We start from the raw sequence: 14,603 nt of genomic DNA, 5'->3' as shown, positions 1-14,603 counted from the left end.
TCTGTTCTACAAATACATTTAAAGCTATAAAGCTACATAAAAATACCTTAATTTTATACTACTATTATGAGCATAGACAAAGATAGATATTCAAGAGAATATATACTAACCTCTAAAAACCTAAATACATAGTAAAAAGATTGGAATGACATATGCCAAGCATCAATGCTACAAGTAACTATACTAATTAGAAGAATTTTAGAGGATCACCCAAGATGACCGACTAGTGACATTGCTTGCTGGATCATGCCAGCTGGAAAGTAGAATATTGGGTCGAGAGGAATGGAGAGTAATTGCAACTCAGGTGTGGGAAAGACAACAGAGACATCTGGGGACCCAACTGAGAAAAACTGCAAAGCTGAGAAAGAAGGCAGCAGCATCGATGAAAAACAGAGAGGGTAGCAGCCCAGTGAAAGGGTAAGGGGGACTTTCCATGCCCCACCTAGGTACCTTCAGTGACCAGCAGGACATAAACATATTGGAGGCACTTCCACCCTACATGAGCCCAGGCAAGATGGCTAAATAGGAATAGCCAGGTATAACAGTGAACTCCAGGAGTTCAGGTGATCAAAAGGGACACTCCACGGGAGAGTGCCAGGAGACACGAGAGTGCTGGCTTTCTTACATCTAGAAACTTCCTCCTCTGCACATACTCCAACCACGGCACCATAGAGATTCATTTTAGCTCAGGCTGGCTGGTAGTCACAACCCCTCCTCCCCTTGTAACTGCTTGAATACTCTGAACCAAGAAGCACATGAACAGCTGTGCTAGGTGCACATCCCCAACCCAGCCCACCACTGAGAGCAGGGTGACCACAATTTGCAAGCTTCCTGCCCACCAGCATTTCATGGGATCTCCCACTGGTGGCTTAGACAGATAGGCCAGGCCCAGTGGCCCATGGACACAAGAGCAGTGCAGGGATACGCAGGGGAAAGACCTCGGCCCTGGGTTTCAGTGGTGAGGAAGCCCTGACAGACATATCCAATGGGAGAGTGTGGAGGAGTGCTGAGGAACACAGATCTGTGAGCATGCCCATCCCCCACACCCACTGGAGAAACACTGTATTGGACAGGGATGGGCACTAGGATTGAATTAGCCTAGCTGCTCATTCCCATGAAAACTGAATGCCTCAGGTGTGCTCATTGAATTAGAGCAGCAGCTCCTTCCCTCACTCATTACAACGTAGAGTGAATCTTGAGCCAAGAAACTTGCGAACAGCCACTTCTCCCAAATAGCAGTGTGCCACCATGGGGGAAGCCCTCTATGGATAGAGAAAACTGCAGTCTCTCCCATTAGGGTCTTGTGAGAACAGGGATGCACAATTGGGAATCACTCTATCCACCAGAGTCCCATGAAGATGCACGCTAGTGGGTAAAACATGGACTGAGGGTTAGTTCAAGAGATGATCTCAGTGAGTGAGGAAAACTCATCTGGACTGTTCTGATGGGAGAGTGTTTTGGAGTTCCAGGGGATGAATAGGGAGGGTGCTCACCCCACCCTGCAGAGAACTGTGCTAGTGGACAAGAGTGGAAAGAGTCTGGTGTAGTGCCTTAGCACTCAAGTGACTAGGCCCTTCTCTTGAGAACAGCCTTCCTTGCTTGGAGAGATTGCCCTGAACTTCATGCTAGTGGCTCCCCCTAGCAGCCAGATAAGCAAATTTTGAGCCCTACCAAGGCCTTGCAAAACCTCTCAGGCTCTCAGAATCCTTCCAAAATCTATCTTACTCCACCTCTAAACTCAGGGAGAGTAGAAATCAAGCAACCCCCTGGTAGCTACAGGGTCCCCCCTAAAGCTTGAGGCATTCATGTACCCCACCTAGGGAGCAAAGCTTACCATGGACATAAAAGAACACCTCAGTAGCTGGTTCTACCACGCAAATGTCAATTAATGACAGGGCAACCAACCTCATAGATAAGCTTAGTGACTTCCAACTAAAGCAAACAGGCAGTGGCTGAGTTGTACTCACAAGTACCACCCACAATCTCAAAGATTAACCTGGGGGACCTGACTCACTACACACTGTTGGGAACAGGTGAAGACAGCAGGTCAGAGGTAACCGAGAGGTTCATCAAACCTGCTAGAACACCCTATACAGAATTCAGGTGCAGGATGCCTCTCTCTGGCATGGTTAGCAATTGATCTGCAGTGACCCAAAGACAAGCCCATAAGCCAGACCTAACACCCCCAGCTCTCATTCAATAGGCCAGATGAGAAAGAATCAGCAAAAGAACTCGGGAACCATGAAATATCGGGGCAACAGGACACCCCCAAAAGAAAATAATAACTCCTTACCAATGGCTACCTACTAAAATGACAGAGGAAGAATTTCAAATATGGATTTTAAGGAAGCCCAATGAAATACAAAAGAAAATTTAAACCCAACACACAAAAAACCACAAAAACAATACAAGAAATAAATGAAAAATTCACTGAAGAAATTGAATTATTAAGGAAAATATAAACACAATTTCTGGAAATGAAAAATTCATTCAAGAAAATATAAAACATAGGGTATTGGGCAGGTGGGAGGGGAGAGGGGGGCGGGTATATACATATATAATGAGTGAGATGTGCACCATCTTGGGGATAGTCATCCTGGAGACTCAGACTTGTGGGGGGGAGGGGGGAAATGGGCATTTATTGAAACCTTAAAATCTGTACCCCCATAATATGCTGAAAAAAAAAAGAAAGAAAATATAAAACACAGTGGAAAGCCTTAAAAATACAGCTAGATCAGGCAGAAGGAAGAATCTCAGAGCCACCTTTGACTTTAAAAATTCAGTCAGGCTGAGGCAGGAGGATCGCTTGAGCTCAGGAGTTCCAGACGAGCCTGAGCAAGAGCAAGACCCCGTCTCTACTAAAAACAGAAAAATTAGCCGGGTGTGGTGGCACATGACTGTAGTCCCAGCTACTCTACTCAGGAGGCTAAAGCAGGAGGATCTCTTGGGCCCAGGAGTGTGAGGTTGCAGTGAGCTATGATGATGCCATGGCACTCTAGCCCAGGTGACAGAGCGAGACTCTGTCTCAAACAAACAAAAAAAGCCATATAGCAGTGGGAACCCTTGTGGAAAATTTTTGTTTTGGTAACAAGATCATTTATGCTTTATAAACTTTATACTTGTGGCACACTGTAAGGCTAAAAGAATACAATCAGCAAGAGAGCTCCATAAAACACCCGAAGTAAGAAACAACCTTTATAGGTACAGAGTTCCAAGGTTTTAGGAAAATGTAGTTACCCTTCCTTATTCATTAGGACACTGCAAGCAGGCACCCTACAGATGGCTCACTCCTACTACACAGTTCTTAGGGTAAATGTGTTTATTCTCTGATGGAATAGTCACGTGGAGATTATAGAGATATCTGTTGTACATCACTATTCAGTGAAATTTCGTCCCTTCCTTCATGATTTCTTCAGTCTTTTTTTCAGTAGACAAAACCTCTTCTAATGAGTCTGCATCTTCTACGTACAGCTCATCACCTGGTAAAAGCTGGAGCATCCCATCAGCAGTCACCAGTGTCACTGGCAGCCACCTTTCCAGCCCTTCTAATGCACGATCCAAACAAAACTTGTGCAAGTCAGACAGAGAGGCAAAAGTCTTCAAGTCTTCAAGGTGAAAGTTTTCAAGTCTTCTTAATTTATAGAACTGCAGGGGTGCCAACCAAATCTCTTTTCACAGGAAACTGTGAGTCGCCTCGGATGGAGAGAACCATGAAGTACCTTAGTTTTCTTATCTACAAAATAAAAGCAATGATAAATTAAAAAAAAAAAATTCAGTCAAAGAGAAAGGACAGAGAAATAAGAGGCACAAACAAAACCTACAAGAAACATGTGATTTTGTGAAGACGCCTAAATAGAAATCAATGGCATCCCCAAGAGCAAGGAAGAAAAACAGAAGAGGTGGAAACCTATTAGAGACAATAATTGAGGAAAATTTCCCTGGCATTGTGAGAAAAATAGATATGCAGGTAAAAGAAGCTCAAGGGACTCCCAGGAGATTCATCACAAATAGGCAATCACCTTGACACATAGTCATCAAACTGGCCAAAGTATACACAAAAGAGGTGTTTGCATGAAATATCATTTGGTTTCCTACAAGCTGTGAGGCAGAAGCATCAGGTGACTTAAAAATGAAAGCCCATCAGACCAGCTGCAAATGTCTCAACTGTGACCTTCCAAGCCAAAAGGGATGGGGCCCAGTCTTCTCAAACTGAATAAGGTCCAGCCTAGAATTTAATATCCTGTAAAACTTTCTTATATGAGAGAGAAATAAAGACATTCTCAGATAAGCAAACACTGAGGGACTTTGTCAAGATCAGACCTACTCTACAGGAAGTCCTCAGAACTGTATTATACATAATCAGCACAATAGAAACCCACCATTGTAAAATCACCCTAAAGCTAAAGGTCAGAGTCCAAATATCACAGTGGCTGAAGGAGTAAAATAAACAAACAGGATAGCTGAAATCCACCTCACTTATTAATTCTTTCAATAAATGTGAATGGGTTGAACTCCTCACTCAAAAGACATAGGCTGGCTGAATAGAATAAAGAAATAGAAGCCAAGTCTCTTCTGTTTCCAGGAAACACAACTAATCCACAAGGACTCATTCAGACTCAAGGTGAAGGGATGGAAAATGATATTTCATGCAAATGGAAACCAAAGGAAATCTGGCATAGCCATTCGTAAATTAGATAAGATGGACTTCAAACCAACAAAAGTAAAGAAAGTTAAAAAGGTCATTATAGAGTGGTGAGGGGAACAATAAACAGGAAGACATAATAATCCTAAATATTAATATTTATGCACATAACACAGGGGCATCCAGATTCAAAACACAAGCCCTACTTGATCTAAACAAAATGATAAACAGCACCATTGTAATAGCTAGGGACTTCAACAGCTCACTGACAGGTCAGGACAGATCTTCCAAGAAGAAAATAAGCAAAAAACAATAGACTTAAACAGAACTCTAGAACAAGTGGGCCTAAAAGACATTTAAAAAACATTCTTCACAAAAACCGCTCGATATACATACTTCTCATCAGCTCACAGAAAATTCTCTAAGATTGATCACATCCCAAACCACAAAACATGTCTCAAGAAATTTTAAAAAATAGAAGTTATACCATGCATCTTCTCAGACCACAGTGGAATAAAATTAGAATTCCATTCCAAAAGAAACATTCAGACCTGGCTAGGGACTGGGGACTGGAGCCTGGCAGGGAGTCTGCTCCTTTGATCGGCCAACCTTCCCCAGCTCAGAAATGAAGGGACACCGAGATCCCCTTCCTTGCTTCTCTGGCGCAGCTCTGCTTCCCTGTCAAATGTGGTCTTCTCTACTAGAAATCAGTAGGGACTGAGAAGGGAGCAAAGAGTTGCGTGTGGTGGGTTTCTGCTTCTCTTCCGCTTCTGGAGAATGGACTCAACTTAGACCTGGCAGCCAGGATCAACCTGTGTGTGTTGGCAGACTTAGTTTCCAGGGTTAAAGGCAGAATGATGTCATGGAAAGAGCTCTGGCCTGGGCCATTGGTGGGCAGATCCTGTTCAGCCACCACCTTACTCGATGACCTTGACCAGCCCCTTTCCTTCTCTGCTCTTCTGTTTCCCATATTTAAACCAAGAGTATTGGACTAGGTGTTCTCTGAGGCACCTTCTAGCTTCACCGTCTATTAGATGTGTACACCTTACACCCTCCAGGTAGGGAAGTTTCATTGGCTGTTTCTTTTCCAGAAAGATCTGTGCCCTCCCCAACCTACCCCATGTTATAGATGGCTCTATTCAGCATGCCTCTAAATAAGGTCCAAAAGTGCAGGATTGTGGTTAGAGTTAAGAGCAGTTCCCAGTAATGACTATATCAGGCATTTAGTAAACATGGATTGGGAGCTCCAGGCAGGTGCCGGGGCTGTAAATATGAACAAGATGGAGTTCCTGCCCCAAGAAGCACATGGCCCACAGAAGGAGACAGAAGAATAAATCAAGCATTGAATTACAGTGTGATAAGTGTCACTACATGGTTATTCATAAAGTGTCATGACACACAGAGGATGGACATATAGACATGTAAGTCTGTCTGGAGTAGTATCAAGGATGGCTTCCTGGAGGATGGACATATAGACATGTAAGTCTGTCTGGAGTAGTATCAAGGATGGCTTCCTGGAGGAGGTGACACATGAGTGGACACTGGAGGGATGCATATACATTACCTAGGTGGGATAGGGATCAAATCCCTTAGAATGCTCCCAGAAAGTATGTTCCCTCAACTGATACTTGCCAACTGCCATGGGACACATCACTTCCTTTAGAGACAAGAAGCTATGTCTCCCATTGTCTGATTATTCCCTTGGGTCTCACACATGGATTGAAAAGTGTGCTCCCGGGCACGGTGGCTCACGCCTGTAATCCTAGCACTCTGGGAGGCCAAGGTGGGTGGATCGCTCAAGGTCAAGAGTTCAAAACCAGCCTGAGAAAGAGACCCTGTCTCAACCAAAAATAGAAAGACGTTAATTGGCCAACTAAAAATATATAGAAAGAATTAGCCGGGCATGGTGGCACATGCCTGTAGTCCCAGCTACTCGGGAGGCTGAGGCATGAGGATCACTTGAGCCCAGGAGTTTGAGGTTGCTGTGAGCTAGGCTGACGCCATGGCACTCACTCTAGCCTGGGCAACAAAGTGAGACTCTGTCTAAAAAAAAAAAAAAAAAAAAAGTGTGCTCCCAATTGAAGCCCCGTTTGTCAGGTCCTGAGGAAGCTGGGAAAGCTGAACGGACCTCTACTTTGATAAAGAGCCCGAAACAGCAGAACTGTGGGCTCCAGCAAAATAAATAAATAAATAGAAAGAAAAAGAAAGAAACATTCAAATCTAAATACAGTCATGGAAACTAGACAACATACTGCTGAATAGTTATTGGGTTAAGGAGGAAATTAAGATGGAAATCAAAAGAATCTTTAAACTAAATGACAAAGGAGACACAAGATATGAAAATCTGTCAGATACATGAAGCAGTCTAACAGAGGAAAGACAGAAGATTGAAAACCAACAATCTAATGAATTATTTCGAGGCATTGATAAAAGAACAGCACCAATCCCAAACCAAGCAGAAGAAAATGAACAACTAAGGTCAGAAAAGAACTAATGAAATCAATAACAAAAGAACTTTACAGAAGAATAATGAAACAAAAAGTTAGGCATTTGAAAATATAAACAAAATCAACAGCCCTCTCACTAGATTAAACACAAACAGGAACAAAAGGACCCTAACTTATTATCAACTTATTCATTTCTATTGAGGTTATCAATAGAAATGAATAAGTTGATAATAAAACTGATACAACAGAAATGCAAAATATCACCTCTGAATACACACCTCTTGGAAACACACAACTTCCCTATGCTTAATCAGGAAGAAATAGAGCTCCTGAACAGACCAATATCAAGTAAGGATATTGAAGCAGCAATGAAAAAATCGTCCCATAAAATAAAGTCCAAGACTAGATGGTTTAACAGCAGAATTTTACCAGATCTACAAAGAAGAACTGATACCTATACTGCAGAAATTATTCCATACCATCAAGAAGGAAGGAATCCTTTCCAACTCATTCTATGAAGCCAAGATCACCTTGATACCAAAGCCAGGAAAGAACACAACAAAAAAAGAACAAAACAAACCAATACCCCACATGAATATAGGTGCAAAAATTCTCAATAAATTCCTAGCAAACTGAATTCAGCTGCACATCAAAAAAATTATCCACCATGACAAAGTGGGGTTCACTCCAGAGATGTAAGCATGGTTCAACATACACAAATCTATAAATGTGATTCACCAAATAAATAGAAGTGAAAACAAAGCCTATGTCGTCCTCTCAATAGACTCAGAAAAAGCAGTAAACTAAATTCAGCACCCTTTAATGATAAGAACTCTTAATAAAATAGGCATAGATGGAACAAAACTCAAAATTATAGAACCCATAAATGACAAACCCACAGGCAACATCATATTCAATGGGGAAAAATTGAAAACATTCCAGCTTAGAACTGGAACTAGACAACATTGCCCACTGTCACCATTTCTTTTCAACATAGTGCTGGGAGTCCTCACCAGAACAATCGGACAAGAGAAGGAAATCAAGGGTATACAAATGGGGAAAGAAGACATCAAACTTAACACTCTTTGCTGATGATATGATCTTATATCTAGAAAATCCCAAAGGTTTTGCCAAGAGACTTCTGGAATTAATAAATAAATTCAACAAAGACTCAGGCTACAAAATCAGTGTACACATATCAGTAGCATTCCTGGATGGCAACAGTCAAGTCGAGGATCAAATCAAAGACTCAATACCCTTCAGAATAATAACAAAGAAAATAATGTACCTGGGAATATATTTAACTAAAGAGGTAAAAAACCTCTACAGGGAGAACAACGAAACACTGAGGAAGGCAATAGCAGAGGACATGAACTGGTGGAAAACCATACCATGCTCGTGGGTTGGCAGAATCAACATTGTTAAAAATGTCTATACTACCCAAACTTATCTACAGATTCAATGCAATCCCTATTAGAATACAAACATAATTTTAACAGATATAGAAAAAATAATTTTATGCTTCATATGGAACCATGATTGCAAAAGCAATCCTAGGAAAAAAGAACAAAATATAAGGGATCAATTTACCATACTTGAACAAACACAAAAATGGCTATAGTAACAAAAACTAAATGGCACTGGCACAAGAACAGGGATGCAGACCAATGGAACAGAACTAAGAACCCAGATATAAAACCATCCTCATATAGCCATCTAATCTTTGAAAAGCAGACAAAAACATACACTGGGGAAAAGAATCCTTATTCAATAAATGGTGCTGGGAAAACTGGATAGCCACATGTAGAAGACTAAAACAAGATCCACAACTTTCACCTCTCACAAAAATCTGCTCACAGTGGATAACACATTTAACACTAAGGCATGAAACTATAATAATTCTAGAAGAAAATGTTGGAAATACTCTTCTAGACATTAGCTTAGGCAAAGAATTTATGAAGAAGACTCCAAAGGCAATCACAGCAACACCAAAAATGAATAAATGGGACCTGATCAAATTAAAAAGATTCTACACAGCCAAAGAAACTATCACGAGAGCAAACAGACAATCTACAGAATGGGAGAAAACATTTGCATGCTACACATCTGATAAAGGGCTGATAACTAGAATCTATCTAGAACTCAGGAAAATCAACAAGAAAAAAATCAAACAACCCTAGCAAAAAGTGGGCAAAGATCAATCCAAGAATGGATTAATAAAATGTGGTATATGTATACCATGGAGTACTATTCAGCTCTAAGAAACAATGGTGATATAGCACATCTTATATTTTCCTGGTTAGAGCTGAAACCCATACTACTAAGTGAAGTATCCCAAGAATGGAGAAACAAGCACCAGATATATTCTCCAGCAAACTGGTATTAACTGAGTAGCACCTAAGTGGACACATAGGTACTACAGTAATAGGGTATTGGGCAGGTGGGAGGGGGGAGGGGGGCGGGTATATACATACATAATGAGTGAGATGTGCACCATCTGGGGGATGGTCATGATGGAGACTCAGACTTTTGGGGGGGGGGAATGGGCATTTATTGAAACCTTAAAATCCGTACCCCCATAATATGCCGAAATAAAAAAAAAAGTGGGCAAAGGACATGAACAGAAACTTTTAAAAAAACGGCAGAATAATGGCCAACAAACATATGAAAAAATACACAACATCTCTAATCATCAGAGAAATACAAATCAAAGCCACAATGAGATAGATACCACTTATCTCCAGTGAGAATGGCCTTTATCAAAAAGTCCCAGAACAATAATGTTGGCGTGGATGCGTAGAGATAGGAACCCTCATACACTGCTGGTGGGACTGCAAACTAATGCAACCTCTGTGGAAGGCAATACGGAGATACCTAAAAGAGATACAAGTAGAACTACCATTTGATCCAGCAATACCATTACTGAGCATCTACCCAAAAAAACAAAAGACATTCTATAAAAAAAAATCTGCACTCAAATATTTTTAGCAGCACAATTCACAGCTGCAAAGATGTGGAAACAACTGAAGTCCTCATCAATACATGAGTGGATTAATAAGTGTGGTATATGTATACCATAGAGCAATATTTGCTACAAGAAACAATGGTGATATAGCACCTCTTGTATCATCCCGGATAGAGCTGGAGCCCATTCTACTAAGTGAAGTATCTCACAAAAATAAGCACCACATGTACTCACCATCATATTGGTTTTAACTGATCAACACCTAAGTGTACAGATAGTAATAAAGTCATCGGGCATCAGACAGATGGGAAACGGGGAGGAGGGATAGGTATATAGATACATAATGAGTGCGATGCACACCGTCTGGGGGATGCACAGGTCTGAAACTCTGACTTGGTGGAGTGAGGCAAGGGCAATATATGTAACCTAAACATTTGTACCCCCATAGCATGCTGAAATTTTTTTAAAAAGTAGTACAAAAAAAAAAAAATCAAAACTCCAAAGGTCAAGAGCTACTGAAGAGAAGGTCACATACCGGAAGAAAATGCCAATTGCCCTCAAAAATTGCTATGGTATAAGATAAATTTGCCTGAATTATAATTAGAAGTATTTATGATATTGGATTTTGGTGTTTGGGTCTGTAGTTCTATACTACACATGGCATTTAAAATGCTTTGCCTTCATGTAAGTGAATATCCACACACACATACCCACACAAACACACATGCACTCATACACAACCAGATTAGAATGTAGGGCAAGGGTGATCAGGCAAGGAGGGTGAGATAAGAAAGATGAGACATTGAGAAGATTAGGAAGGGGAAATGACAGAGGGCCAGACAATTCAGGGCAACAGGGACAGAGGAAGGCTCACTTGAGTGAGTAAACCAAACAATCCTTCTATGTTAAAGGAGACTAGAAGCTAAGAGATTGTATAATACCATGTTTCCCCGAAAATAAGACAGGGTCTTATATTTATTTTTCCTCAAGAAGGCACCCTAGGGCTTATTTTCAGGGAATGTGTTATTTTCCCCTCAAAACCTCAGCTTGCAGCACACACAGGATGGCCGGGACCTGACAGGGGGAGATGACCTTGTTGGTGGGGCTGCCCGCACCTTTCCGGTCACCTCTGAGATAGTAGCTGTCATGATGGGGCAGATGAGAAGGGCTGCATTCCCCAACAAAATGCATGGATTGTGCAGATACGCTGCGTAGCCACGCCCATCACTAGGTCTTATTTTTGGGCTAGGGCTTATATTGTGGAAATTCTTAGAAATCCTGCTAGGGCTTATTTTATGCGTAGGTCTTATTTTCGGGAAAATGTTACCACCCTCTTATATGACAGAAGTGGGAATAGAGGCTGAAGAGGGTGAAAAGACCTTTCAGAATCACATGGGGGCTTTCCCAAGGCAGTCTGAAGGAAGCTAGGACACAGACCGCAGATGGAAGTCAGGGAAAAAAGATAAAGTCTAGAAGTCAGGGCTGGGGTGGGCACAGGAAGTGGGGTATAAGGCTCAGGGCTATGGGAGGCACATTTTTTCTCCGAAAAGCAATTTGGATGAGGAAGAGATTTGTCAGTTCAAAGAGAGGAAGTCGCTACAAGCTACTGAGAAAAACGTTTGCTGAAATCAGAGATCAAACACCAATTCTGCGAGTCACAAGCTCCATCTCCCAGTGAAATGCTGCTACTGCCATTTCAACTGTTAGCGGTTCTCTTCCCAGGTGGTGACAGTGAGGACGGTAAGAGTCACTCTGGCAGCTCCCAGCACTGGTGCAGGGGTTTTGGATAAAAGCATGCTGCACTCACCCAAGTGCACTTGGACATGAAGAGTCTAAGCCCTGCTGTCTCCAGCCCTCTTCTACCTTTCTCCGTGTAGGGGCTGGAGCTTGAGGCCCTGGGGCAGTCAAATGTTTCAGACTTTATGTCTTCTGCAGACTCTAGGTTCTTGTTCTCCAGATCTGTCCAATTTCCACTCTCTCTCACTCCCTCCTGCTTCTCCCTTTCTCTTCACTAACTTGTTCTTCTATTCTTCACAGCCTTCCAGGGACCAACCTCTTTCCATGTCATCCAGATCTTGTCGTTTGCCAACAACACCTGGGCACACGCTCAAGGTTCAGGCTGGTTGGATGATTTGCAGATTCTTGGCTGGAACAGTGAATCAGGCACAGCAATACCCCAGAAGCCTTGGTCCAAGGGCAATTTCAGTGATGAAGAGTTTGCTGAACTGGAGAAGACATTCCGAGTCTCCTTATATAGACTTAGTCAACATTTACCAGTGTATGCCAGTCAATTCCTGCTGAAATGTGAGTCCACTCCTCTAAAGCAGTAAGATTCTCAAGGACTTTCTTCTCTCTTTTTGCAACCTGCTAATCCATCTGATCCTTCTCCCCTCCTTTCTGCTTTACCCAACTACATGCACACACTCTTCTAGAGCAGTTTCTTCCTGACTCCACACCTCCACACTGTATTCCAGATTCCAGCTGCTTCTGACTCTTCTCTGACAAATTAGGGCTCCCCATTGGTATCCAACTCCTACTTTGTCTTATGTAGACCTTGCTCCTAACAGGCCCTTACTTCTACCCCATGCCTGAGTGATCTACAGTGTGGCTTCCTCCTCTGATCTGTCTCTTCAGTTGTCTCCTCCCTGTGTCTCCTCTTTCTGTTGTCCTCTGGCTCATAGTGAAATGCTGCTCTCAGGACTATATCACGCTCTGTCTCCTCCTCCCCAACTATTACCATACCCCCCATTCATGGCACTCATACCTTTCCAAATGCTCTTGTTTGTCAAAATCTCTACACACTCTAATTGGGGTTTGGCTCATTTTACATCCAAGAACTTCATCCTCAACTAAATATAAAGTACTAGGTCCTTTTCTCCTTGCTTCCTTTCTTATTTTTGTTTAATAATATGTTCTCTGTTTACCTTGTACCTAGACCCCATTGAGATCCAGGCTATAGTAGGCTGTGAGCAACGTGCTGGGGGTTCCATAGTAACCTTCTTCAGGAAAGCTATAGGAGGATTGGATTTCCTGAGTGCTGAAAAAGACACATGTGTGCCTGCGCCAGAGGGAGGCAGTGGGGCAAAGTATGTCTGCAAACTAATAATGACAAATCACGCTGTCATCAATACTGTGATGAAGCTCTTCTTTGACAACTGTCCCCGATATCTCTTGAGCGTCCTTGATGCAGGGAAATCAGAGCTACAAAAACAAGGTTAGTCCTGCTCTCTATTTCACTTTCCACCACCTCCTCTAAGCTCAGGAGTAGGAAGGTACCTAAGAAGAACACAAGCTTAATCAAGTAGTTATTTGGACCCCAACGCAGTGGAAGGGGTCACTGTCCAAATTTTTCTTCTGAGTCCCTATGATCTCAATTTGAGTCATGACACCTACTTTCACTGCCCCTTCCTGCCCCAGTGAAGCCTGAGGCCTGGCTGTCCAGTGGCCCTAGTCCCAGGTCTGGCCGTCTGCTGCTGGTGTGCCACGTCTCAGGATTCTACCCAAAGCCCGTGTGGGTGAGGTGGATGCGGGGAGAGCAGGAGCAGCCAGAAACTCAGCACAGTGACCTCCTGCCCAATGCTGACTGGACGTGGTATCTCCGAGTGACCCTGGATGTAGCGGCTGGGGAGGTGGCTGGCCTGTCCTGTCGGGTGAAGCACAGCAGTCTAGAGGGCCAGGACATCATCCTCCACTGGGGTGAGAAAGGGCTGGGCCTGGCTGGACATGGGAGGAGGTGGTCCTCAGGCAGAGAGGCAGGCACTGGGGAAGGATGGGGCTTGACAGATGAAAGAGGGAGAGGGGTGGATTGATAGATACATTTCTGGGACCCCAATCCCAACAGGAATAAAAATAGAGGAGCCAAATCATTGAAAAGATAAGAACAAAGGACAAGCAGATTATGTGAGTTGGGGCTAGAGGGATGAAAAGGTAGATGGATGGCCTCAGGAATGTGAGAGAGGGGGTCGGAGATGACCATACATTAGAAGCACTTGAATGGAGGTGCTGACACTCAGGTGGGGAAAGGATGGCCAGGGGATTCAGTGGGCGGGATTTGAAGTGACATCCTTTTGTCCTCTCCCAATTTCCAGGACACCCCATCTCCATTGGCTTGATCTTTTTGGCAATAATAGTGCCCTCCTTGATCTTTTTGCTGTGCCTTGCATTATGGTATTTGAGGTGCCGGTGAGTTGTTTATTTGTTTGTTTGTTTGTTTTAATCTTTCTTTTCTGTCCATCCTCCCACCATGTTCAGTCATTTTATCTATTTCATTGCCTTATCCTCAAACTTTTCACCAAACCCTTCCCCCCAATTTCTATCTCCTTTATGTGGAGGTATATTTTTTAATCCTGTTAAAATATACATAACAAAATTTTCCATCTTTAGCATTTTAAGTGTACAGCCCAGTGTAGTTAAGCACATTCACATTTTTATGCCAGCAATCTCCAGAACTCTTTCATCCCTTGAATTGGGAACTCTTTTCCTGTGGAACAGCAATTCCCCATTTCCCCCTACCCACTCCCCTGATCCTGGTTAAAATCATTCTACTTTC

General features: G+C 42.7%; 1 protein-coding gene across 1 annotated transcript; it reads left to right on the top strand.

The window, feature by feature from the left end:
• The first annotated feature begins 11,733 nt into the window (after nucleotides 1–11,733).
• On the top strand, nucleotides 11,734–14,240 carry LOC105862420 (T-cell surface glycoprotein CD1b-like). The gene is made up of 5 exons (XM_012748689.2): nucleotides 11,734–11,794; nucleotides 12,092–12,358; nucleotides 12,990–13,268; nucleotides 13,472–13,750; nucleotides 14,143–14,240. The coding sequence occupies exons 1-5, from the start codon at nucleotides 11,734–11,736 to the stop codon at nucleotides 14,238–14,240; spliced, it is 984 nt and encodes a 327-aa protein (XP_012604143.2).
• Nucleotides 14,241–14,603: the final 363 nt, after the last annotated feature.

Source organism: Microcebus murinus, chromosome 2 (assembly GCF_040939455.1).
Source record: "Microcebus murinus isolate Inina chromosome 2, M.murinus_Inina_mat1.0, whole genome shotgun sequence".
NCBI lineage: Eukaryota > Metazoa > Chordata > Mammalia > Primates > Cheirogaleidae > Microcebus > Microcebus murinus.
The sequence above is the reverse complement of the archived record's forward strand: the minus strand, read 5'-3'. Positions and strand labels throughout refer to the sequence as shown.

Excerpts from the sequence above, each read along its gene's own strand:
- LOC105862420 (XM_012748689.2), top strand. The coding sequence starts at position 11,734 with ATGCTGCTACTGCCATTTCAACTGTTAGCGGTTCTCTTCCCAGGTGGT. Across the intron at positions 13,269-13,471 it reads ATCAGAGCTACAAAAACAAG|TGAAGCCTGAGGCCTGGCTG; the intron begins GTTAGTCCTGCT and ends TTCCTGCCCCAG. Across the intron at positions 13,751-14,142 it reads GGACATCATCCTCCACTGGG|GACACCCCATCTCCATTGGC; the intron begins GTGAGAAAGGGC and ends CCCAATTTCCAG.